Below are 27,266 nucleotides of genomic sequence, written 5' to 3'. Positions count from 1 at the left end.
ATGTCGACGACATACTTCTTCATGTGGCTTACCCGACAACGTGAATTCCCAGAGCTCTTCAACTAATCGAAGGTTACGGAGAACTCTTGGGCTTTAAAATAAACAAGGCAAAGTCCATCTTGTTCCCCCCTTGCAAGACACCGCAAAGATGAATCTAGACAGATTTGCCACGCTGGCTCTTCACGTTGAACAATGCAAGTTGAAATATCCGGGCATACAAATCACAAGGGACTTAAAGGATTTATATGAAGCTAACTTCCCTCCTCTTCTCCAAAGGTTCCATGCCGATCTTACCAAGTGGGACAGATTGTTAGGGAGACTCTGGTCTGTCTTCCCAGATTTCTCTACCCCTTTCAAATGCTCCCCATCAAGATGCCGGGAAGCTTTTTCAACGAGGTCAAAAGGGCTATTGTCCGATTTCTTTGGCAGGGGAAAAAGGCTAGGGTTGCATACGACACCCTGACGTTACCCAAGGACAAGGGAGAGGTAGGCCTCCCGGACCTGAGGAAATATTATGAGGCTGCCCAGCTACGAATTCTGATTCCCCATTTGCGTAACCATAAGGAACCCCAATGGATTGCCAGGGCCAACTATTATTTGTCCCCGGCAACAGTCTTTGAATGGTTATGGGTACCAAGAAATAAACTTTTAAATAGATTGAGGGACCACCCGATATTGGGAGATTTGGAAGGAGAGAACTGAGATGCGGAGAGTCTCTTTGTGGCAGTTCTCCATTGAGTCACCTATGTTCCCGGGTATTAGAGAATACATCCCCAACGTGAAGAGATTCCAATCGTGGTATGAGGCAGGACTGGAGAGGGTGGGTCAACTATGGAAAAATGGTTCCTTCATTACAATCCCGAGTTGGAGGAGGCACTGGGCCTCGGCACCTTGCCTACATTTCAATTTTTACAGATTAAGGGCACTTTGATGCAAGCTGAGTGGAGGGATAAGATACTGAGAGACCTTACCCCCTTTGAAATGCTTTTGAACTCTAGAACGGAAATGAAGGGTCCGATATCCGCAATGTACAGAGAATTGATAGAGGCAGCGAAAGGGACCACTGTGTTACTAAAAGGTAGATGGGAGAGGGATCTTGGAGAACACATCTAACCAGGCATGTGGGGGAGAATGGGAAAAGTCGTTTTGAAGATTTTCAGTTCAAAGTTGCTAGAATATATGTGGTTTACATATATGTCAATGGGATTCATCTTCAGTTCTGTAATGCCTTGTTTTCGTTAATTTCTGACTTGTATTTATGAGAACTCAATAAAACTGAATGAAAAAAAATGTGCAGGATCCCCCCCCCCATAACCCAAGCCACAGGGACACCTTTTCTCTAATCTTAACCATAGTACTCTTGCTTGCAGAGGTAGTAAATTAATTTGTGCCATAAGCAATAGCCTATGGCTATCATGAGCATGTAGTCCGACTATTGATGGTGAGGATTTCGGGAGCACTAGGGCCGGATCGTAAAATCTCAAAGAGGGAAGCATAAGCGCTCGTTCTAGAAAAGATCCCACTTCAATCTTGGCTGCCCTTTTTTGGAAGATTTGCAAAAAGATTTGAAATGCACATCCCGTACTTCCTCAACCGTCAATCTACAACAGCACATTAGGCTCTGCCCACTCATGAACCAATTTTCATTGACTTTACTTGGATATTTGCTGAGTTCTGATACTGCTGCAGAAAGATAAGTGTTTGGTAAAGGAGTATATAAACATTTTCTTTTTTTAAAAGTCCCAAAAGCTCTGATCTGCTAAAAGGGTGATGTTCACCACACCCAATTCATAGCGTAGGGCATCTGCTGGAGTATTTGGAGGTAAACCTACTAGCCTGCAGAGGCCCTTATTTTGTACCTTTTCTAGAGAGGTACACGATGCAGCCCCCATATTTCCACCCCATAGAGAATCGCCGTATTGATCTTGGCCTGCATTACCTGTAGGCATTTATCCAGGCGCTTCCTGCAAATTGATAGTAAAAACGCATATGTCTGCCAGAGCCACTAGAACCGGCTTAGAAATTGTGCCTATGTGATTTTCCAAAACCTGTTATTGGGAAAAAGCAGGCCCAGATATTTGTATTCATGCACTACCTTTAGCCGTTGATTCTCAATTGACCAAGGTCAACCCGTGATCTTTAAAGTATGTGCTGGCATAATCCAAACTTAACTGTAAACTTAAATCTAGGAGCACTATCATCTGCATATAACAATACACTTAGCTGAACCCCGTTTAAGGAGGGGGGAATTAGAGGTGTCTGTACGGCCATAGGATTAGAGTGGCACAAAAATAATGAGAAAAAAAGGGGGTCCAAAGGGCAGCCCGGTTTCCCCCCTTTATTACTAATAAATTCCCTCGATTATCTGTGCTGCCCATCACATCTGACAGATATATTGGCGTCTCTGTATAAAGCCTTAGTCGCTGCCAAAAGTCCAGAAGGAACCCCAACAGATTTGAGCTTCTTCCACAATAACACTCGGCTTACAGAATCAAATGCCTTAGACAAGTCAAGAAATGGTGCATAAAGCCGAGACTTCCACCTCCTTGCATATTTTGTGACAGTCGCGTGTAAAATAAAACGATGATCTATTGTCGAATGTCCTTTGTGAAAGCCTGCCTGCGTGTTTGGGACCACGTGATTCTCATTAACCCAGTCTTACAGTGTCTCTACCAGGCAGACCACATAAATCTTATAAGACGCATCCACCAATGCTATGGGACGATAACAGCGAGGGTCTGAAAAGTCACCTTTTTTGAATAAAGGAACAATAAAACTTCTTTGCCACGCAATGTGAGGGGCATTTAAACTGACTAGCAAATTAAATTCCTGAACCAAAAGCGGTGCCCACCAATCACATGCTGCTTCCCTGTAAATTTCAGGTCTAAGGCCACCTGTGCCCAGGGCTTTTCCCTTTTTTTTGGTAAAACTTTATTTATTGTGGATCGTTATCAGCACATGACATAGCTTAGTCCCAAACAGCAATCTTTCAATAAAAACTGATCATGCTCTTTGCCAGTCTCTCTTCTTCTGGTAACAATGTATTTTAAGTAAGTATAACAAACCCCCCCAATCCCTTCCCCAACATCAAACATAAAATAGTCGGAATGACAACCACAGATCTGCGGGACACTCATCGCTCGTACCCATATTATTCTCATACAGCGTCAAATCAGAGATTACAGTACGGACAGGCTCTTAAGTAAACTAGGCTTATGAAACTGATGTTCCCTATTGTGTACAAATTTGTGGAAAGGGAGCCACACCTTGAGGTATTTCTGGTAGTTCCCCGTTGCCAGAGCACCTACCTTTTCCATGGCCAAAACTCCCCACACCTTCACCCACCACCATGCTACCATTGGGCCCTCTTCTGTTTTCTGTGCTTGGGCTAGTGTCATTCGGGCTGCAGCCAATTACTGTGTGCTCTGGTTCCACTGGCCGCATATGAATTTTCTGCTGTCGCCCCCAACAATATCACCACCGGCAAGTTAAGGAGTTCCGGCCCTGTAATATCCTTTTTTTGTTGTTGTTGAAAAATACGTTGTCTTTTTTCAGGCATTGTTACTATCGCATTTACAACAGTGTAGGCGCAATACAATTATATGCTTGTACAATGAGGTTGCCGATCCGTACTGTAAAGTTTGTCCCAACACTACCCACAACTTTCGCTCTCTTTCCCCTCTTTAACTTCGTTAGCGCTAACTCTGGGGCTGTGACAAAGCATAGGTTCCTCCCAAGGTGTTTGTGGTGTTCTACTCATACGAGTGCTTACACATTCTGGCATACCAGTTCAGGGTGAGTTGTCTTCAGAGGCAAACAAGGTCTATGTAAGTGTATTCCAAGATGCAATGTCCCCTTCAGTTGCTGACCAGTCAGCGTGTACTGCTCACCGCCATACTACTGTTTCTGCTAAAGCCCATTTGTGTAAGTCGCGCCCCTCTAATATCCTTAATATGTCCCAGTATTTATTTCCAGTAGAGCTTGGCTTTTGGGCACTACCAACACATATGGAATATATCTCCCAAAGCTCCACATTTCCTCCAGCAAAGAGGAGAAAGATGCGGTTTCATTTTGTTTAGATGCTTGGGGGTTAAGTACCCTCTATAGCAGATTTTGTATAAAGACTTTTTTTTTTAGCTGTACATTTGGAGGCCTTGTGTGCTCAATCCCAAATCTGTCCCCAGTCCTCCTCTGAAATGTCCATGTCCAAATCCCTCTCCCATCGATCCATATATCCTTTTTTTGCCCCAACTTCTTTCAACACCAGTTCTATTCCCATTGGTGGTTGCCTACCAGCCTCTTTTACCTCCCTTTGAGAGATCCAATGCCTAATCTGTATGTACTTGTAGCGTTCCGTTTCTCCCACATGGAATATTTCTTTTCAATCCTCAAAACAGAGCGGCTCCTCATTGCGGTAAACATGTATCAACCTTAAGGCAGTACGGACCCCCAAATTTTACCAAAACGTGTTATTCCATCCTGGGGAAAACTCCCTATTAAAACCCATCAAACTATAAAGGACCAAGTTCCAGGGTCACCCCTTTTGTTCTCAGAGCTTGATCCCAGCGTCTTAAAGTATTTTGGGTCGCTTCACATAGTTGTCCTCCTGACTTTCAGGCCTTTTGTCCCAAACATTGAAGCATTCCAAGGGAATTGTGGTGGCCCCCTGTTCTATTTTACGCTGAGCCGTGTTGTTATAACTTTACTACGGCAACATGGCTCTGATGCAACAGATGCGCCGGCTGACCGCGAACCGGCACCTAGAGTCTTGATCAGACTTTGGGCCCCCTCTACCCCATATACTAAACACAGGATTTATGTATGTTCTTTTATACTTGACTATTGGTTCTATGTATTCCACAAGTGCAAACCATACCATTGTTTATTTCATTGCCTTTTAAATAATGAAGTATATGATGGTTGATGGGAGCGAAAGAATCTTTCACAACCTTCATGAATATGCTTTTTTGCCACTATGTATAGAAACATGTGGAAGTAGTAGGTCTTTAAAAGTTTGAAAAAATGAAATAACAATGAACTAAAGATAATGGAAGAGGTGAGCAAATGAATTCCCACTCCCATATCCAATTTTACAAAAGATAAAAGGGCTTTTTTTCCTTTCTTTTTTGATGTTTAAATGGGAACTTAGTAAATATTTATTTGTGAACCCCTATCAGAAAATTATTGTACATTGTATGGATAAATAACTGAACGGTTAGGACACCTTTTTGTTATAATATATTGCTAAACCCTAGGTCCTAATCTAGAGGGCTTTTCCCTTCAGTTACAATTTTGTTAATGTTATGCCAGGGTAATCTATACCATTATTTTCCTAAACCAGCAGGAATTTTGTCCCTAGCTCAACTATATTATCAGGTCGACCATGTTACGCTGACTTGGTATCCACAGGGACGCCACTCAGCCGGGTTACTCGCTGGTATGCTTCTCAGCTTTGCCCTGATGTGGTCTGCGGGGAAGGTTCTGCCTGAAAATACAGGAGGACTGTGTTCAAGACTGCGACTGGGGTAAGTATCCTCCCTCCACCCCCGTATGCTTTCAGTCCCTCTGGCGCCCTCTCCTCACCTTGTGGTAGAATTAGGCGTGCTCTCCGTCCTGCCTTCTTTGCAGGGGCGCGTTGTCTTTCATGGGCAAGTGCGGTCCAGTTACTTCACTGACGCCGGCCCATTTGATATTGTTCAGGTAGGACTTATTGCTGTTCTTTAGTTTTGTTGCTATCCTGCATGCCTTTCTTTGTTTAAAATGTCTCTTTTTTCTCCCTTAGGTATGCGGAGCTTCAGCGCGGCGAACTGGCTTGGGTGAGCCTTGCTGGTAAATGATGGCGCATTAAGAGCGCTATGATGCGGTAAGTAAGCGCTATGCGCAACGCTGCGAAGTCTTGCCTTTGCTAACCTGTTTTCTCCTTCCTTGTAGGTCGCAGTGTACTTCAGCGCAAGTGGAATGTCCGGAGTGGTGCCAGCCGAGAGGCGACCAGCCAGGTAAGCCTTTTGAGCAGTTCGTAATTTGTAAATGTCTCTACAGCTTTCTTTAATGTTACCTCTATCTTCCTCTTTCAGGTTGTTCTGTCCGGGAGGCGTGCAGATTCGAGGAAGCTGTTCTCACTAGCTGCAAGTGTTTAAAGATGAAGACTGCAGGTAAGATGCTGCTGCTAATGATGTTCCTTTTGTCTCCTTGCAGGTTCTGCTTCTCCGAGGTTCGAGGGAATAGCTGGACATGGTGAGCGTCACGTTGCAAGCTGCAAAGTAACACGAAGCATGTTCTGCAGTCAGGGTGTGGTTTATATAGCCCAGGTAAAGTAGTACCAGAGAAAGTAGTTCCAGGCCTGCCACACCCAAATCACTAGACCGCACAGCTTGGTTCTTAGGGAACCAAGCTATGTGGATGCCTCCATGTTGGCTGACAATACAATAAAGTAGTTCCCAAGCACATTGTTGTTCATGGTGTATGAGCCTGGCGCCATAGGCACCAGGACTGGCCCCATGAGGGCTTTTGAAGAGGATGCCAGGCTCTAGAGGCCAGAGTCCTGACTCCACCTGGCCAATGGGTTTGCCAGAGGGGGTTTTGGGAGAGGGTCGTGACAGACCAGTTATGTTCAGGGCTTTAGATTTAGCATAATTAATAGTGAATCCAGAAAGCTCCACGAATTCTTGCAATCTCATCATTACTATCAGCATTGTCTGTTTCGTATCCCTCATGAATAGTAAGACATTGTCAGCATATAGATCGATTGTATGCTCTTCCTGCTTAAATATTACACCTGCAATCTCTTGGGCCCGTCTAATCCTTAGATCAGCGGGGATAGCTGGCATCCTTGTCTCGTGCCCCGACAAATGTCTACTGGTGTCATATCTCCTGTTAACTAGGAATTTTGTGGAGGGAATCTGGAAGTTTGCTAGGACAATTCATATGAATACAGGTCTGCATCCAAATGCAGTCAGCGTCTGTTTAAGGAAGTTCCAATCCATGCTATCAAACGCATGACTTGCATCTAGGGGCGCTACCGAGACGTTTTGCCCCGTCTTAACCCCTATATCAATAACGTCCACAGGCTCGCTTAATATTATCCTGCGCCTGTCTTCCCAGAATGAAACCTGATTGGTCCTCGTGAATTATGGTTGGTAAGATTCTCGCTAGCCTCCCGACAATATTTTGGCATATATTTTGGCGTCTCCATTCAGTAGGTAGATGGTGCGGTAATTGGAGCAGTCCGTAACTACTACCTTTTCTATAATTCTATTAAAAAGCTGTAACCTGAATGTTTTGTAATAACCATTCCAGAAGTCATCGGGCCCCGGCACTTTATTAGCCGGCAAGGAGCTTATGGCATTGCCACCTCTTTCCTCCGTAATGAGTTCTTCTAGACATTCCCTAGCTTCGTCAGAAATTTTGGGAAAATGTACCTCTGGGATATATTCATTTTGGTGAGATGTATCCAGTCTTCCTTTTTTAATAGGTTCCTATGAAATGATTCAACTCTTGCCAGTTTGTCTTTCTCGCAACGCACATTTCCCCAGCCTCATCTTTTAGTTGTGTTATATAATTGTGTGCCCATTGTGTCCACAATTTGGCAGCTAGGAAATGGTTGGCCTTACCTCCCTCGTCTGTTTTAGTCTCAACAATGCTTGGGTTGAGCGATCCGCCATATGGGCCTCAAGCTGTGCTCCGACTTTCTGCAGGACTCATAGTGCTTTAAGGGATTACCTAGCCTTGTGTTGGCTTTCTAACTCTTTCACCTCCTTTTCTAGTTCTGTGCGTCAGAGTTCGTGTTCTCTAAAAAAGGCAGCCGATTGGGATATAAATTCACCCTTAACTACAGCTTTGCTCGTATCCCAAACTACCCTCCAGTCCAACCACTCTATAATTTTCCCTGAATATAATCACCAATCACTTTCTCCATATGGGATCTCAGAGCTATATCTGTAAGTACCAATACGTTCAATTTCCACTGTCTTGGGATTTCCCTCTGAGATCTATTCAAGTCTATTCGGAGAGATGCTGGGGCATGGTGCGAAAGATATTGTACCCCTATTTCTAGTGCCATGACTTGGGGGATTAACATTGCTGATACTAGGATCATATCTATCCTCGAAAATCCTAGGTGTACTGCAGAGAAATGTGTATAATGCGTTTCGGTGTCATGAAACAAATCTTCAAGTTTCTATTAAATCAAGATCTCTAAAAAACACACCTAGGGTCTGTCAGAATTTGTTGTCATTGCTTGTAGGGCTAGTGATTCATCTAGTGTGGTATCCAAAACACAGGTGAAGTCACCAACTACTAAAACCTGACCATCACTCCAACCCTCTATTTTCTGCAGTAACATGGCTAAAAAAGGATTCCATCGTTCATTCGGGGCATACATTGTCACTAATGCAACTGTCTGCTCCTCTAAGTTACCTTTGAACACTAGAAATCTTCCTTCTGGGTCTCTATGGTGGAATTTCTTCCAAGACCCCAATTCTCCACGTAATAAGATCTCCACCCCCACTGGTCTTCATTCCACTGTATGCAAAATACTGGCTAGGGAACATTCTACGTGCCATTCGTTTTTCATCTCTTTGTAGGAGGTGTGTTTCCTGAAGAAATACAACTGAGGCCTCCCACACTAGCAACCTCTGCATTATCGAACAGTGCTTTGTTGGAGAATTCAGTCCCTGAACGTTTAGGGTCACCATGATCATGTCAGCCATGATCGAGGTTCACATCTCCAACTTTCCCCGAGTGTCCTGCATCGTATGAGTCGAATCCCACAAAAAGGTCTGCAGCATCTCCTCCCTCCAAACAAAAACCCCATATCTTTTCCTTAACTTTCCCAACCTCCCCAACTTCAACATAGAACATTGTTGCAATTCTAAACTGTATATTTTCGTCATACATGTTTCTGTTCCATTAGGTCAGTCATTTCCTCCTCTTTAGTCACATGGTGTGCCGTGCCTTGGTATTCAAATCTAAGGCCACACAGGAAAGTCCATCTATAGCATATTACCTTCTGTTGCAACCAGATTGTCACTATCCTCAGACGCTTCCAACGTAGTAGGGTTGCAGGGGCCACATCATCTCCACATCTTGGAACATCATTATATTGGTGCAGATGAATTTTACGGGTTCCGGTTTCCTCGCTTCCCTCATAATCCGCTCCTTCAACTCAAAGCAATTGAACACTCATGAGCACGTCTGGCGTTAAGTTCTTGCGCTGTTGGTCATCTTTCGGGTCATTAAGCAAGTGTTGGAATAATGCCTGCACGTACCCCTTTAGGTCGTTATCTGTAACAGACATCAGTACCCCACGCAGTCTAATATTGTTTTGTCTGGATGGGTTTTCAGAGTCCTCCTGTTTGTGCACAACCCATTCCACCTGCTGTTCCAATCAGTCCATCCTTTTTGCCAATTCCTCCTGTTCATAGCTTTGCTCATATAGTGTTGTCTCAGTTTCTTCAACCCTTTTTTCCACTGCCAGCATCTGTTTATTCAGGTCTATAATAGATTTGGTTAGGTTGAAAAAACAGTCCTTTAGCTCCTTTTTTATTTCAACCAGAATTTCCTAGAGGTCAGAGCGCTGTGTGGGAGGATCTTCCGCATCTAACTGTTCTGTTGTAATTTCGTCCAAGTGGACTTGTGCACATGTTTTGCTGTTGGTGTTTGGACCCTCTTGTACTTGCATCATTGCCTTGATATCATCTGAGTGCGGGCCTTTGTTTATTTTGCTGCTTGGCCATCTTCCCGTTTTACATGCTTCTTATCGTGGGGAGATTGAGTCGCTGAGGTCAGGCCTCGATCTCAACTCCAACAGTTGCAAAAGTCAGCCTTCGAGTTTCCTATGGCTTTGACTGTTTCCCTCTGGGGCAACCCATGTATAGCTCTCCCTGCAGGACTAAGGTGTGCGGTCAATTACAATAGCTGTTTCTTCTAATCGGACATTCCTGACAGCCCCACGCTTGCAAATCCGGGACCTTCTCTCTTCCTCTCAATCTCCCCACTGGCAATCTGTTATGCGTAGCGAGGATGACGGGTCTGGAAACTCCGGGGTGATGTTTTGTTATGGCGGCCAGTAGGGCCTCAAATTGTGGACCAGACACCAGAGATCAGAATCCCAAGAAAGATTCCAGTGTAAGGCTGGACCTTGCTATTTTCCAGATTGAGCAATCTACTCCCATCCGTTTGAGATCATTCGCATCTATAGCAAAGTTCCTCCCACAACTATGTACTGTGAGAGTCCATCAGAATAGTTGCTCATTTATGTCATATTCCGAGCCATGGCGTCTCGCGTTTCTCTCCCTTAACTGTGCCAGCTGCAGGTTACCCGCTGGGCATTTCCTGCCTTTCACCTACCAGCATGCTACCTTCTCCACTCTGGTCTGCAGCACCGCCTCCATTACTCCCAGCGTCCCTACTCAAGTGACGCCACCAGCCATTCACTACCACCCTCACTCCTAGCCAGCTCGTTCCGTAGAGATCTCTCCTAAAGGGGCTCTGCTGCACCGCAGCTAACCGCAATGACCCACAGTCCCAGCCGTGCTGCTGAACGCTTCTTGATCACCGACCAAGTGAAATCCCTAGGGCCTCTTCTAGTGAAGTCGCGTTGTGCAACTGCATGCAGCGGAGCCTCCCCGCCAAGCTCAGGACTGTGGCCCTTCTTCTGCCATTCATACCGATAGCCACAGGCTCAGACCAATTAATCACCTCTGCAGTGAGTTTCAACATGCATTTAGGCTCCGGGCTTACGATGATCCAGTACTGTCTGTTGGAGTGGGGAGGATCGCTCACTTTGCAGCAGTGTTCTCGTAGCATTAGAGGGACGCGTGCACCAATCTTACTTTTTTCTCTGTCGGACTGCTTTCACTATAGTTCTGCAGCGATTTTTACACTCAAATATGGGCGGGGCACTCCCCAAGACGTCCAATCCCCATACAGTTCTTCCCGGGGTCAGTCGATTGAATTTTAGGGGTATTCAGGGCCTGAAGGGCGGCTTCAGGCACAGAGCTCAACAAGGAAGCATTTGTCTCCCTTCCACGGCTGGCCACGCCCCCCGCTTTCCCTTTTTCAAAAGTTTTTAGTTGGGCTTCCATTTCAGGTAGCGTAAAAACCCAGAGGTTGTTCCGCTTCTGCATCGATTAAGTAGGTTGGCGGACTGCAGGCCCCTGCTTCAGGTTCCCACAAAATCTCCTCAAAATGGGACATCTATAGTTGAGTCAATTGCGCCAGCATATCTTGCCACAACGCCCGCAAACCCCTTGGACAATAGACTCCAGAATTGTTTGCCGGAGTAAGTTTCACAGACTTGTCCAGCATGGATGATTGGGCCTCCACAAACGAGTGTTGCTTTTCCCTAAGCAATTTCTTATACGACTTCTTAAGAAAGAAGAGGTGGTCTGCCGTGGTCTTATGTTGACGTGTAGCTATGTGAATTGCCCACTTCAGATGCCTGCATTCACTGTCAAACCAGGGGGCATCTGCCCTCACTGGACCAGGAATGTACGGCTCTGCTGAGAGAGCTGGGAGGGCAATTTGGTAAATACCTGATGAATACGCTCAAACAGGTCCATCACCTCCCCCTGCAAAGAGGCCTTCAAAAACGTATCCCGAAGCCTAGTTATATCCTCGTCTTCTAACAGCTTTAACACCTCCATTCAGGACATCTTTCTCATAGTAAAAAAGTACTTTTGTTTCCCTTCCGAGTCTGACGTTTCCCCCACATCACCTTCAATCAGCCGGCATAACACCATTGGGTTATGATTGCTTTCAGGGAGGTCGCAGATACTAAAGTCTAAGACTCTCTTAAATGAAAAGCAGTCAACCAGCCCATAATCGGCGATTGAATTCCGATTCCCATTTTGAAAGTTGGGGCTGGAGGGAGATCGCTTTTGTTTCTGTCGTTTAGTTCAACAAAAAAAGTACTTAATCATAAACAATCTATCAATCGCCCCATTGCAGAGCTCTTGCCGCCTATGGCTCTCTTAGGGATGTGCTTGAAGTAATTTAATATAAGTTGTGAAAGCAGATGCCTATTTTGAGGTAATTGTAAGGTGTGATTGCTGGTGTATGTTTTGAGGCATTTTAAAAGAAAGTGCATATTATTTACATGGTAATGATTATATGTGATCTTACCGACCACAATTACAGAGTGGTAAGTTTAATCGCAGACAAAATACAGATTTTATTTATTTGGGGGGCTCCTTTCCCAAGCCCCCTGTTTTTTTTTTACCCATATAAAACCTTCCCAACCCCATCCCGACCCATTTTAACCCCTTTATCCCACTACCCTTTATTTATTTAACTAATGCTTGTGGTGCTTTTTGGTATTATGGTCCACTCAGTAATGTTTTAGATATATTGATTGGATACCATGATAATGTGGTCGGCTTATTGTTGTGTATTGTGAAAGCATATTTATGCTATTATGTTAGCCTTTTCATTATTGGTGAGGGTGCGTTAAGGTGCAACCAATGTCGGTTTAATTTTATTTTCTGTTATGATTACTGTTGATGTTACTTTTTGTTTAATATTGTTTTAAACCATAACGTATTTCCATACTTTGTAGACTTTACTACGATCTATTGTAGCTTTAATATTTTGAAAAACATTTATCCCAACTTTATTTCCATTTGATTCTTTAAATCTTTATTAATTTCCATTTTTAAAGTAACTCAAGTGTTTATAGTAACACTAACATTGGTATTTTCAATGTTTGTAAACTACATTTCATAGAAGGCTTGACCTTGTCAGGGGGAAATGGGGACACCTCCCATCCTGGGGTAGGCAGCCTACCAGGATGAATGCCAGAGCTGATACTACCCCAGAGGTGGGGTGAGGGACTGGGGGGGGTGGCATTATGCAATCCTTGTTCATGACCTAGCACCCCCCCAGAGTGTGCCAGTCTGCTACTGTTGGTCGCACTGTCAATCACACAAAACCTTCCAACCTCTGTTCTGACCAGTGTTGTCTTTTGCCCTTAGGGCAGCAAGATCAAGAAATCAACACAGTGGCAAACTAACACGAGTGGATGGGGAAAGACGCAAAACAAGAAGCTCTTGCTCATAGCAACTTCCCGCCACAGACTGTAGTCTCCCAAATCAGATGGAAGGTGAGGAGCCTGGCAAACACCAACAGGCCTGGACTGCTAAAACTGCACAAACACAAGTGAATGAAAAAGGTGCGAGAAAAGGAGGGATTACTTGAAACCCATCCATGTATCACACTAACTTGGCCCTGGGGAAAAGCCTAGTACTAGATTGGCCCGAAATGTTAGGTGAAGCAGGGAATCAAGCGGGAGGGGGAAGGAACCAGAAGGTTATGGGAGTGAAAGGAATGCATTTACAAGACGGTCTGAACATTTTGGGTGAGGTCAGGTGGTGTGATTGTGGACCCAGAGACTAGGGAGAAGGCAGAAAGTGGGAGGTGGATCAGAGTGCTAAGAGGTCTATGGAGCTGTTGGCTACAAGGGCAGGTATTGGATTTGAGAGACAGTGGTACCAATTGTGAAAGGTTGACATTGTGGTTGTGAGTGCATGATAGAATGGGTGATAGAAAGCAGGGTTGTGAGAGATAGGAGAGAGTGAGAATAGAAGGTGGAGATATAGATTGGAAGACAAGAGTGAGTGAAATGGAGAGGAGACATGTGCAGAGAGGGATGCTGGAGTTAGGAGGAAATAGTAGGAGGCAGGCGTGGGTTGAGAGGGGAGGAGTGCGAGAAAACTAGAGGGAGAGAGGAGGAGAGAGGATGGAGACAGGAGGGAGTAGTAGTAGCAGGAGGGGCAGTGTGGGGAGTGAGGAGTATTAGAAGGCCAGAGGCGCGGGTAGGGGAGATTGTAGGTAGAAGTGAGTGACAGAATAGAGAGGTAGAGAGAGGATCTATGAATGCCAGAGGTGAGGAGAAAAAAGAAGGGAGAGGGTAAGGAGGGACAAGATCAGGGAAAGGAACAAGAGATAGTGAGAGAGATAGTGTATGAGGGGTCAGGCACCATCTTGAACATCATAAATCACATTGTGGGGCACCAAGACATTACAGAGTCCTTAGAAATTCCCATAGCTGGCAAGGTAGATAAGGCCCCAGTCTTTAGGCTCTCATTAGAACATAGAACCGCTTAGGCAGTAGGGGTTACTGATTGCTACTTTCATTATACCACTGGGGTATATGAAGTCTGAGCTATGGTGGGAGGGCCCACGGAAGGTTGAGGGAGTCGGGGCTATACCATAGTCTAATCGACCTGCAATTTTCCTACTGCAACGAAGACTTAAGAAATCTAATAAAAACCTTGAACTGTATTTCCTTGAGTTTGTGGAATTATTAAAGCCATCTGAGGCCAGCAAAAATGATCCACCTGATTATACGAAATGGACCAGAAATAAAGTACATAATAGTTATGTACAGGTAGAGAGACCATTCTGCAGATAAAAGTAATTGGCAGTGACTGGGGATGGTTCTAGACACCAAGAATTAGGTTTTCCATATGCATTCAATTTTGCAACACTAAAACTTAATTGAAACCTATAAAAGAACAATTTATTGGAAAGCAACGATGACCTAGCTTCAGCAGCTCAAAAACAGATAAAATGCCCAGAGCAAAAATGGCAATTAATCAGCACTTTAACAATCTAGTGACAAAACAACTCAAATTGCAATTAAAGCATTTTCGGCAGCATGCACACAGATCAATGAAGGAATGAATGAAAGCATTGCTGGCAGCATGCACACAGATCAAGGAAGGAATGAATGAAAGCATTGCCGGCAGCATGCACACATATCAAGGAAAGAATGAATGAAAGCATTGCCGGCAGCATGCACACATATCAAGGAAGTAATGAAGGATATTGCCTTATCACAACACTGAAACAATGAGAAGAAAAAAAGCGATGTAAAAAAAATGACTGGAGAACAAAAAAAGAAAATGCTAAAAAAGGCAACAGTTCAATTAGGTACACTTTGTATTAAAGCCCAGAAAGCAAGCACCACCCGTTGCCCTGGATGGCAGACATACATCTATTAATCTGAAGAGGCGATTAGGATTCAGATGCAGAATGGGGTGTCCAATAGGTAGGATTCGGTCGCTGGCCCAAAGCTTGCTGTGGGGCCACTCTTTTTTGCATCTAGTGTGAGTCTCAGTTCCAAGAGTGGAAACTTATTCAACATGATGGAAGCCATTCAAATACGCAAATACGAGCCTTTTGAAAATTAAGTATACTCCTAAAGACTTTACAACAGATTAGCTAAACATTCAAAGTGCTGTACATTTGTACTCCTCCCCTCATTATTCATCCCTCAATCTGCAAAGATCAAACTTCTCATTCACTGATGAAGAAGAGGCTAGCAAATATTCTGTTATTATTATGTACACTTAAGCACCGGAAGATATGCCTCGGTGGAACACAATGATCTCCCTTTCCTAATACAAGTAAACATCTTTAAATGGTCCTAGTAAAGACAAGGTCAAACGTGTTTAACAGCATTATGCATAGTGTTTGTATTCCCCAAAGTACATAATGTAGTAACTCTTCCTACTGCCACCCTCTAAGCAACCCCCCTAACTCCCAAGCGCCTTCAGTACTTCATGCACTATACTTTTGCACATTTATTGTACAGGCCTCCATTGCTTGCTCGCTAGGTCTTTGCCATATAAATTCCACACAAATGTACATAAATTGTGTTATTCTGAAACAGAGCATATGGAAACCAACATATATGTGAAAAGAAGGGTTTGGAAGGCATGTGTGAATGTTGGGAATATAATCTTTGCTCTGCAGCATTTTAAAACAATGACAAAGTATGTAACATTTATAAAATGTGTGACATTGTTCTTACTTTACCTTCGTCGCTGTTTGTCCATCCAGAATTTGCAGCTCTTCATCACAAAGTCACAGCCTTTATCCCTGCCCCAATCAAGTTTTTCAGCCATGCTATAATTGGCTTTATACCAGCTGAAAGAATATTTTCAAATAAAACCCTTTTTATTATTCAATAAATGCGCTTTCAATGCAGTTCATATAGGACATTCAAAGGAACACTCTGGCTATCAGCAAGAACAGATTTCCAGCAACAGGATCAACTATTGAGATATGGGTTTATTACATGTAGATGGATATTTTAAAAACTTAAATCCTATAGGCAACTATCATACACAAGTCCCACTCAAGTTAGAGTTTAGCATCTGTCTGCCTATTTTGTCCTTTTAGAAGAAGTACACAGAGGAAGTATTGTTTTTTAAGGTAGATGGGTTGCATGTAACTATAGTCAATAACCTAACTGGTCAAACCTTTGTAAGAAAAATAAAGTTTATTTTGAAAGTATGGGCTCAGCATTGTTGCATGCTTAGAATATATGTTAGGGTATCAGTCTAAGAGCCATGAAAAGTAACAGACAAATGTTACTACCCTGTAACCATAGGTTTCCAGTGCTATGTTAGGCGTATTACTATACTGCACACATCACCATCATATTTGTCTTAAAGCACTGGGTCTTGTCTGAATAGAGATTAATTGTGACTCTGTGTTCTGTGGGGTGAAAACGGAAACTGGTAACATGAGGAGTGGGAAGTGCAAGAGGGTGAAGGCAAGAGACAGAACATACAGCCATAAGCCTAAGAATAGAGAAACACAACAGAAGTGGTGTATGATATTAATCATCCGGATGCATGCAAAGGTGCAGGAGTTTTGATCAAACAAACCTATCTGGAAAGAAAAGACGGCTTTTCACTATTGAGAATATATATTTCATGGAGACATACACTAGTACAATGCTGTTGAGATGTGCTCAAGAGTGCCTATGAGTGGTGGAGGCTAGTATCTTCACAGATTATCGTGCTATGAATATTCTCTATGGAAGAGGACTGCAATTTTTCACTCTCCAGATGTTTTGGACTACAGTTTCCATCAGCCCTAGCCAGCACAGGTAATGGCAAGGGCTCATAGGAGTCTTATTCCAAAATATCTGAATAGCCACTGGCAATTATACTACAGTTTAACTCAAAACATACTACAATTTGGGGGGGGGGGCCTGATTTGTGGTGCCAGCGATGCGAACGCTTCAGTAGAGCCTCCGTGTGGGGCCCGGGAGAACTGAGGATGAAGGTCAGTTCCAGCGCCTTCGTGAAGCCAATAAATGAATGGGAGTAGAGGAGGACAGGTGTGGGAGGCCCCGAAATAAGTGGTGGAGCCGGGAATCACCCCAGCAGTGAGATACGAGCCGCGTGAGCCGAGAAGCTCCTCCAAAATGGCGGCAGCCATCTGGTGGGGCTTCTATGCTGGCATGCAGCCCTCCTCCCTGGCCTGCTGATCACTTCCTAGGGCTGCGGGAGCTGTGGGGAAAGCCCCTTGAATGATACAATGAGACAGAGCCCAGGGAAAGGGAGAAGGCAACCCGGCGGTCCCGGAGTGAGAGAGGTGTTGCAGCAGCTTAGTCATGGCTTGCGTGTGCAGGCTGATGTAGAAGAGAACCGTGGAGGCCCTAGCTGTCAGAGGGTCGAGGTGAGCGGAGGGGGTACCCTTTCCAGACCCCATTTTACCGACGGGGGTGGGGGGAGGCATACTCCCCCAAGGCAGAGTTTGCTCTACCAGAGAGGGGCACCTCACCAAGGCACCAAAGCCTGCTTACAATCAAGTATCCTGGGCTGTGTACCAGAGGGAGTGGACCTGCTGATCTAAACGCCAGACAGCCTTAAGCCTCCACTGGAGGTGGGATCTATTAGAAACCCTGTGTTCTCCTGGCAGACTATGGACACCCCCCCGCCCCACCTCCCTCATTAAACAGCTATGGCTGCATGAAGAGGGGCTGAATCTCCATAATTCAAATGGCGGTGGAGGGGCTGCAGCAGGGGGAGTTATCAACGGTTAAACAAAGCCATCTGCTTACACTCAATCGACCCTAACACGGGGTAGGTGGTGGGGGTCCAGTTGGAGATCGTTGTGGGGAAGCTGCCAATGGACTGTCATCCACTGCTTATGTCATATGCCAATGAGGTGGTAATAGAAAAGAGGTTACAATCTGTCCATGCCCAGATACTCTCAACAGCCCGAATCCACAATCCTAGGCCCCCTTCCTAGGCCCCAGTGGAGTTTGTTTGACACAATCTTAAATGACATGGCTCTCAGGGATGGGACTGCAAATTCCATTCACAATTATTTCCTTGAGAACCCCATTGGCCTTACTTCAATAGCGACCACATGTAAAGCAATGAAAGCAGTAATTAGGGGGGGAATTGATAAACCATACAGCGGCCTACCGGAAACGCAGATTAGAAACACGGACTCAGTTGGAAAGGGAGATAGAGGTGGCATAAGGCAAACATAAAAAGGGATGGTCTCCTAAAGCACACTGCTCCCTGCATGTTGCCTGAAATATATTGAAGGCCCACTATGCAGAGGAAGCGGCTCAAGCACTTTTCAAAACGAAACAGGGTTATTATGCCAAGGGTCATAAAGCCAACAAATTCTTGGTCAGGAAACTGGCAAAAGCTCAACAACGAAACAATAGTGGGCTTACAAGACTCAGGGAACGAATCAATATGCGGAAGACGCTAAACTACAGCTAGCGACGGCCCATCTAGTTGAAGCTATGTTGGCAAGCCCCTGCATACCACACATCCCAGCTGACCAGAAGCAGTATATAGAAGGGGACACTCTTCCACACCTTACTGAAGCAGACAGGGACGCTCTAGAGCTGCCAATTACTACTGAGCAAGTAGATTTAGTAATTAAATCTCAGAAAACAAGGGCCCCTGGCCCTGATGGATTCACCACTAGGTTCTATAAGCTTTTTCCGGCACAACTATAGGACCCTCTTACAGATCTTTAACTCTTTTCATCAAACTGGCTGCAAAACTCCCTCCATGCAGGTCTCCTCGACTGTCCTATTGTTAAAACCGGGCAAGGATCCTAAAAACTGCTGCTCTCACAAGCCAATCTCTTTGCTTAAGATGGATATCCAACATATATTCTAATGTTTTAGCCAACCAAAATAATATATGCAGACCAAACTGGCTTCGGCCCGACAGAACCATGAGAGATAATATTCGCCGGACCCTGAACCTAATGGAAATAGCGACCCTAGAAAAGCGCAAACTGGCACTTCTGGCACTTGATGCAACTAAGGCGTTTGATAGAGTTGATTGGGCCATCATGCAACTCACCTTGGAGGCATTCCATTTTGGGCTGCTTTTCTGCAAGATGCTTCTAGACAACTACAACTCCCAGAGAACGTCCTTGCGGGTAAACTTAGGCCAAACTGACCCTATACCGCTTACGTGCAGAACAAGGGAGGAGTGCCCTCTAACCCCATTAATTGTTACTCTAATAATGAAGGACTTAACACACCGGACACGTAATAACACCACGACTGAAACGGTGAAGGTGGGCCAGAAACATGACAAGGTGTCCCTATATGCTGATGACGTGATGCTCACCCTAATATTCAGCCTTCCCTACAACAGTCCCTAGGAGAATTGAACTCCTTTAGCCGGGTGTCAGGTTTTGAATTTAACTAGCGTAAATCCACAACTCTGGGAATGGGGTAGAAACCCTTCAGCCGGCCTGTCCGATTACATGGGGCAGAAGAACCATAGAGTATTTCCCACACCTCTTTAAAGAACTAGAGGCAGACTTGGAAAGGTGGGCAGTTCAAAAGATTTCATTGATGGGTCAGATTATGGCTAGTAAAATGAACCTGCTCCCAGGAGTCCTCTACTTCTGTTTGGTTCTGCCAGTAGGGATCCTGCAGGCTCCCCACCTTCGATTGCAGCAAAAATGGCTTCGATTTATATGGCAAGGAAGAAAACCTAGGATTCCTAAGAGGGCGATGATGGGCACCTCCCGCCTGGGAGAGATGGTGTTCCCAGACCTGCGCAAATATTATGTAGCAGCGCAATTAACATATTTTCTCGCTTAGCTTGTTCCTACTGACCCCCTCAAATGGGTAGATATTGAACAATCAAGATTGCCACTTACCCTCCGTTTCCTCCCATATGCTTCCCCTCTGGTGCGAAAAAACACTGACCCGGGATGCTCTTCTCTACAAAAGCAATAGTTAAGACTTGGGACTGGGTGTTGAAAACAAGAGGGGTTCCGAGAGGGAATGGCCCGGGTACCCCAATCTTCCACAACCAACATTATATCCCGGGCTGCCGGCCCATAGACTTCAAAAGATGGATAGGAGGAGGCTTACAAACCTTGTTGCATCTATCTGAGAATGGATTGCCTCGTACGTTTGAAGGCTGCAGGGAGAGGTTTCTGCTGACTGAGGAGGATAGATACACGTACGCCCAACTCAGACATTGGATCATGCGCCCACTGGTGAGACATGGGGCTACACGTGATCCAAGTCCCATTGAGCTCACTTTATTGGAGGGAGGTCGTGAGGGGAACATCTCTAGGCTATATGGGTTCCTGAGGGACATGTTCACCCCCCGACCCAGTTATATGGCCCAATGGGAAACAGATTTAGGCCACCCAGGGGAGGATCAATCTTGGGTGGACATCTGGGCAAGAAACTACTCCTCCTCTACATGTGTGACTAATAAAGAATGTGCCTTTAAGCTAACACTTTGTTGACATTATCCTCTGGTGCACTTGCACCACATCAAGAGCTCTTTGGATGCAGCATGCTGACGAAACTGTGGGGCTCAGAGAACATTTACACATGTGGTGGGAATGTCCTTTGCTTGAACCTTTTGGGGAAAAGGTGGTCAACACAATTGAGGTGATCACACGGGTCAAACTCCCAACGGAGCCCAAAGTGATTTTGTTGACAATCCCGATCCAGGAGGTTTACCCTAGGTCAGGGAGGACATCCAAACGGATTACTCAGCTCCCCTTAGCAGGAACAATCATGATCGCCCAAACCGGGAAATCTCCTGATGGACTGCAGCTACCCATGTGGTGAATCAAGGTTTGGGACATCCTGGTCGTAGAAAAGGTCACTGCGGCCAGGGAGGGAGTCCTACATCGGTTCACATATGTTTGGGCCCCGATCCTGGAGTATGACCAGAACTTTCCAGCACAAACGCACAAGCCACAACTAGCAGAAAGATTTCTGCAGAATTGTTGAGGACACAGTTACTACCCTGGCCGGGTCTGGGAGAGAACTGAGCAAGGGGTGGCAGATGGCAGGGGGGACGAGGAGGGATGATTTTTAAAGCGTGTCGCACTGCAAATTGAGATGTACTCAAATTTTCATTGTTGGGGTCTCACTCCAGGTTTGCAACAGATTTAAATATAATTGGGGAAATAAAAATACTGCACTTTGTCCATCTCATTTTCCACCTCTGTCCTGCAGCCAACGACGAAGACAGAACCCTAGCTATGTACAAGAGATTGGTGTGCCCAACATATGAAAAGGATTATAGGAGAAGACTGGATAGTCGCATGTAAATTGTGAATCCAACAAACACTAAATATAGGAAGGTGGTACATTTTTTTGAAACTTGAAACCAACTATGGGCCTCTTTCTTGTCCCCTCACTCTTTGTAAATTCTGCCATTTTCTCAATTGGTTAGGCTTATGGGATTCTATTTTTGTTTGCACAATACGGAGTACAAAAACATTGTTTAACAGAAGATACAGGCATCATATCTGCTAATATCCCACTCATTGTGTCTGTGTATCAAAGCTATACATTTATTCATGGTTTTTTACCAGTTAAAAACTCAAAAATATGGGATACATTACTCACCGTAATCGTATTTCTGATGCTTGTATCTGCTTAGATTCACATACTGTGCATAGGCCGACATCTAGTGGAAGCTGCGGATTATTACAGTTTGTTTTTGAAACTCGAAAAAATGGGTGTCGACACAGGGCGTGCCAGTAATACTGTCCCTAGTGTGACGTCCACTGTACGCCTGATCCCTCACGCGTGTAGGACCCTCAGATTGTATTTTTTCTGATATGCTGTAGCATTAGGAGTAGCACGAGTACAGATTATCCAAGCAGATAGATCGGAAGATAAGACTACAAGTCCCAGGAGGATAACTCAGCAGCAGCGTGCTCGACTTAGAAACAAGACGACCCGGAGCAACACAGGTTCGATCCCTGGGTCCGCGCTTAGAAACCTGGGTATTAAGCATGTTATAAATAACCTATCATTTATCATATTCATGCGCCTTCTCTCAGAGGGGAGGAAGGGCGGGTCGCATGTGAATCCAAGCAGATAAAAGCATCAGAAATACGATTACGGTGAGTAATGTATCCCTTCTGAGGCTTGTGGAATCTGCTTCGATCACATGCTGTGCATAAATTAGCGAGCAGTGTTGGAAGAAGTCGGTGGGATGTGAGAAGGGTTCTGAGCAAACAGATGTCTTAGAACCGCTTGTCCCACTTGAGTATCTGTCTTGGAATGAGTGTCAATAGAGCTCCAAGTAGCTGCTTTGCAAATGGTGTCAAGGGGTACATTTGCAATGAAAGCCAGAGTGGCCCCAATGCCTCTTCTAGAGTGGGCTCTTGACGTAAAAGGCAGAGTCCTTTCAGAAAGGGAATAACATAGTTGGATACAATTGACTATCCATTTGGAGATGGCACCTTTAGAGGCGCAATCTCCTTCTCTGCCTGTAGCTACGGAGACAAACAGTTGGTCTGCTTTCCTTAGCGGTTTGGTCTTGTCTACATAGTAGAAGACTGCTCTTTGCACATCTAGAGTGTGTAGTTCACCTCAGCAGAGCTTTTGGGTTCTTGGAAGAAGGCCGGAAGCTCGATGGACTGGTTAACGTGGAATTTAGAAATAAACTTAGGTGAGAACCTAGTGTTCGTAGAACCAGTTTATCCTTATGAACAGTAAAGAAAGGATACTGCACTGACAGAGCTTGAATTTCACTGATCCTTCTTATGGATGTAATGGCTACTAAGAAGGCAGTTTTATAGGTCAGGTGTTTGAGACTGGCTTTATGCATGGATTCAAATGGTGGGCCCATGAGCTTCGCAAGCACCACATTAAGGTCCCAGCCAGGTGGTGGGTTTGAAATTGGAGGGTGGAGTCTCTTTACCCCTTCCATGAAGGCTTTAACCACTGGTACTCTCCACCACGAAACCTTGTTGTGGGAAGTGGTCTAGGCTGAAAGCGCTGCCAGATGTACCTTTAGTGAGTTAAATACCAGGCCTGCGTCCAGCAGGTGGAGCATGTAAGTGACAATATTGGAAGGAGTGCAATCAACTGGGTTGATTTGCTTATTCTGGCACCAGATAACAAATCTTTTCCATTTATCAAAGTAACAGTGCCTCATGTTAGGTTTCCTAGATTCCTTTAGGATGTCCATACATCTCTGTGGTAAATTGGGATGTCCATACCCTGACTTCAGGAGCCATGCTGCCAGGTTCATTGAGCTGGGTTGAGGATGCACTGTTTGACCTTGGTGCTGGGACAGTAGGTTGTACCAGCACGGGAGTCTGATGCTTCACACACTGCTAGTCTGCGTAGGTGTGGGAACACTGTTGCATCGCCCACAAGGGAGCAACTAGGATGAGCGTCATCGATTCCCTGTGCATCTTGTTGACCACCTTCCTCATGAGAGGGGTTGGTGGAAAAGCGTAGGCAAACATCCCTGACCAGTTCATCCACAGGGCGTTCCCCTTGGAGTCTGGCTGGGGGAACCTGGATGCGAATCCTGGGCATTGCCTGGTTGTGGCTGTTGGTCTGTAGTGGGGAAACCCCACTGTGAGAAGATGTCTTCTACGACTTCTCTGAGTAGACACCATTCGTGTTCTCTTGGGAGGGGATCTCTGCTCAAAGCGTCCGCTAGCGAATTGAGCTCCCCTGGAACGTGTTGAGATGACAGGTAAATGTTCCGTCTGAGTGCCCATTTCCAGATTTTCTGGGCAAGCTTGGACAGATTTGGCGAACTAGTCCCTCCCTGTTTGTTTAGGTAAAACATTGCTGTTGTGCTGTCTGTCAGGATCTGCACTGACAGGTTCAACAGGTGGCGCTCGAACGCTTGAAGCGCTCTGAATACTGCCAGAAGCTCTAGCAGATGGATATGATTCCTGGCCACTGTGTGAGATCAGAGACCATGAGCTGTGTGGTGAAGGAGGTGTGCGCCCCACCCTGACAGGGATGTGTCCGTAGCAACTACAGCCTGTACCTCTGGATCGTAAAAGGGTTTCCCTTTTGACAGGTGTTCTCTCGTCCAAAAGTGAAGACTTTGTACAATTGTTGGCGAAACAACCACTAGATCGTCCCACTGACCACTTGCCTGAGACCACTGTTTCACTAACCATTCTTGCATGGGTCACAGGCGCCCGTCGGGGACCAGGTAAATACATGACGCCATCATGCCTAGCAAACGCATCGCTTAGCGCACCCTTATCTGGCGACCGGGCTGATATAGAGGAATTTGCAGTAGTAGATTCCAAATTCTTTCCTCTGATGGAAAGGCCAACCCCTCTTTGGTGTCTAGGACAGCTCCTAGGAACTGTTTGGAGGTGCTTGGCACCAGGCTTGATTTTTTCTCGTTTATGGAGAAACCCAATTCGAAGATTAGGTTTTTCGTTCTTTGAATGTTTGATCTACAAATTACTGGGGTCTCCCCCGTAATGAGGCAGTCGTCCAGGTAAGGGTACACTGGGATTGCCTCCTTGCGTAGGTGTGTGTGTGATAGGGAATCAGTAGCGGCCACCCTAACAAGGGATGAAGATACGGAACTGAACAGCCTGGAGGGGTATAAGCCAGTCATCACAGAGGACAAAATAATGTTAGAGGGAAACGAGCAAACAAATAGAGACACGGACTGCATATCCCAGAATGCCTCAGCAAAGACCTCATCAGTATAAAAGCCAGAAAAGGGGAAAAGAAATCAGGCAAAGGAGACGAAAAACCGCATTTCCCTATTCAGGTGGACTTCCACAGTCAGGGTTTAACACTAAAACTCTCTCCACGAGAATCAAGCAGGGAGGAGAATTAGCATCAGGTGTGATAACACTGGGGATGGGAACACCCAACGTTAATTACCACAGAGGAGGGGCATGAGGGTTAAAAAGCTCACAAAACGACTCCAGCTATCTCTCGGTTTTTAGGAATGGAAGGAGGCTGACGACGGAGGCACGGAGTGGAACGAGACCAGTCCCCAGTACCGGTGGGCTTACTAGTGAGAAAAGGAACACCCTCCGGTGGAAGCCTTATCTGCCCGGCAGGCAAGTCCGTCTGCGGAAGGAAGGAAAACTCCAGATGGAAAAGGAGCTGGAAAAGAGGTGAAAAGTGGCTTCAGGGAGTTTTGTTTATTGGGTGATTCGACCTGAGTTGGCAGAGCAGTAAACAATTGTGTGTTTCGACGGGCGTGCAGAGGAAGAACGCCCTAATCCTTATGAACTGCATTTTTCTCAAGAGACAGCTGCAATCTTTGGTTTCACCTTAAAGACCGCTATTTTATTTGCAAAGTACGGCAGCCAACCTTACGAACTGCATTTATTTCAAGGGACAGCTGTACCCATAGTTTTCAACCTATGAACGGCGTTTTGTTTTAAGTGCTGCTGTAATTCTGGGTTCACTCACTGCAGTCTGCCTTTCAGTGAAGGAGGGGCCCAGAATCCTTGTTTTTGCCTTTCGAACTGTATTAAAGTGCCTTGAAGTTAACCTACAGAGCCTCGGTGAGCTGTACAATAAACCTCATTTGTTACCCTATTTTATAGTCTCTGGCTCACTATCTAACAGCGTGCTGACTGTCCACCTTGAAGCGCAAGTCCAATGTTGCCATGTAATCCTCCTTTTTTAGGAGGGGGGGATTACCTCTTGGGAGAGTAGTCCTGCGAAACTTTTGGGGCTTGACATACTTGTTTGCAGGGCGTAAGTCTAATACTGGGCGCATTGTCAGATCTTTCTTTGGCAAAAGGAAGTAAGTTGAATAAATACCCTTGTTTACCTGGTTGCTTGGGACGAGTTCTGTCGCGTCCTTTGCTAGAAGATTGACGATCTCCTCAAGGAGAATCTTCAGGTGGTCTGAGGAATCTATCTTTTGACGTGGAGGGTGGTTTCGGGGATGCTCTAGTAATTCTATGCAGTATCCTGCGGTCACTGTAGACAGCACCCATCTGCCTGATGTGATCCCTTCCCAAGCTTGGGTGAAGTTGGTAATGCGTCCCCCTACTGGGGATGCACGAGAAGGGACCCTGAACGTGGCATCACTGTTTTGCGGGAGGCGTGCCGCCTCTGCTGGGGCTGCCTCTATCCTTACCACGGCCATTCTTGTTTCCTCTACTGTAACTCTGGGTAGACTGCTGGTTGTTGCCCCATGAAGTACCCTGCCCCTGTGAATAGTTGAAGCCTCTTTGTGAATTTTGGCCGCGTGGGCCACAAACATTACTATTGCCTCTTTGATTAAAGGGCTTGTTGGTCAACTGTCCCAGGGATTTCAGAGTCTCATACTCATCTCTGGCATTTTCTTATGCGTCCCCTACCGCTTTGCCAAACAGTAGATTAGGCTCCACAGGCATGTCGATTAGGGATGCTTGTGTCTCGGGTTTAAACCCCGACTGTCTTAACCAAGCATGCTCTCTGCTATTAGCCTGCTGGCGTTATCTGCGGCATCAAAGGTTGCCTTAAGGATGCAACCGGACACAGCTCTACCTTCCGACGCAACCTGGGCTTACTGGCCCGTTAAGGGTTCTGGTGCGGAGTCGACGAGGGCAGCTACTTGCTCCCACTGGTGGTAGTTGCAACTAGCCAGCAGAGTGGTGGAGTTGGCAATCCTTGCTTGGTAAGCGGAAGTGGAGGCCACCTTCCTTCCCAACCCATAGATTTTCTTGCTCTCCTTGTCGGTGGGAGCCTCAGATGATGATAGAGGCGTTCCCGCCCTCTTCCGGGTATTAGTAACTACCAGGGAGTCCAGCTTCAGTTGCCCCCTTATGTAAAGCGGGTCTGATTGGGCTGCCCCCAATTTCTCGACTATGGGGTTTACTGCTCTGGTGAGGTTAGGTGTGAGAAGGGAAGAGTCAATTATCCGTTGGATGGACTTCAGAATTGGAATGGCTTGGGCAATGAGTTTTTCTCCCACTAGTTCCTCAGCAAAGTCCCTCTCCTCCTGTGCTCCCAGAGTGTCTATGCGAAAGTGCTCTGCTGCTCTAGTCAAGACCTCATTTAGGAGGGGCTGGTTGTCAACTGGAGAGTCGGTAACTTGTGGTTCTTTGCTTACAGGGGAGTCTATTCTATAGACTTCTGGGTCATCTTCCTCCTCATCATCTTGGTCCTTGCCATCCCCATAATAGTCCCCCCCCAGTTTGGTCGTCCAACGTTACCATGTCTGGATCCTCATCTTGTAGTGGATCCTCACTATACTGGGTGTAAG

At 45.6% G+C, this 27,266-nt stretch overlaps 1 protein-coding gene across 2 annotated transcripts in view; it reads right to left on the bottom strand.

Annotated features, from left to right (window-relative positions):
- The window catches only part of LMLN (leishmanolysin like peptidase), a 951,783-nt gene that overhangs the window by 395,555 nt on the left and 528,962 nt on the right, over positions 1–27,266 (bottom strand). For both annotated transcript variants that reach the window (XM_069616632.1, XM_069616633.1), the window contains exon 12: positions 15,820–15,930. In XM_069616632.1, the coding sequence (XP_069472733.1) occupies positions 15,820–15,930 (111 nt within the window). The remainder of the gene's footprint in view (positions 1–15,819; positions 15,931–27,266) is intronic.

This window comes from Ambystoma mexicanum, chromosome 9 (assembly GCF_040938575.1).
Source record: "Ambystoma mexicanum isolate Mex_15411 chromosome 9, UKY_AmexF1_1, whole genome shotgun sequence".
NCBI classification, from domain to species: domain Eukaryota; kingdom Metazoa; phylum Chordata; class Amphibia; order Caudata; family Ambystomatidae; genus Ambystoma; species Ambystoma mexicanum.
Note: the sequence above shows the minus strand (reverse complement) of the source record. Positions and strands in the feature narration are given on the sequence as shown.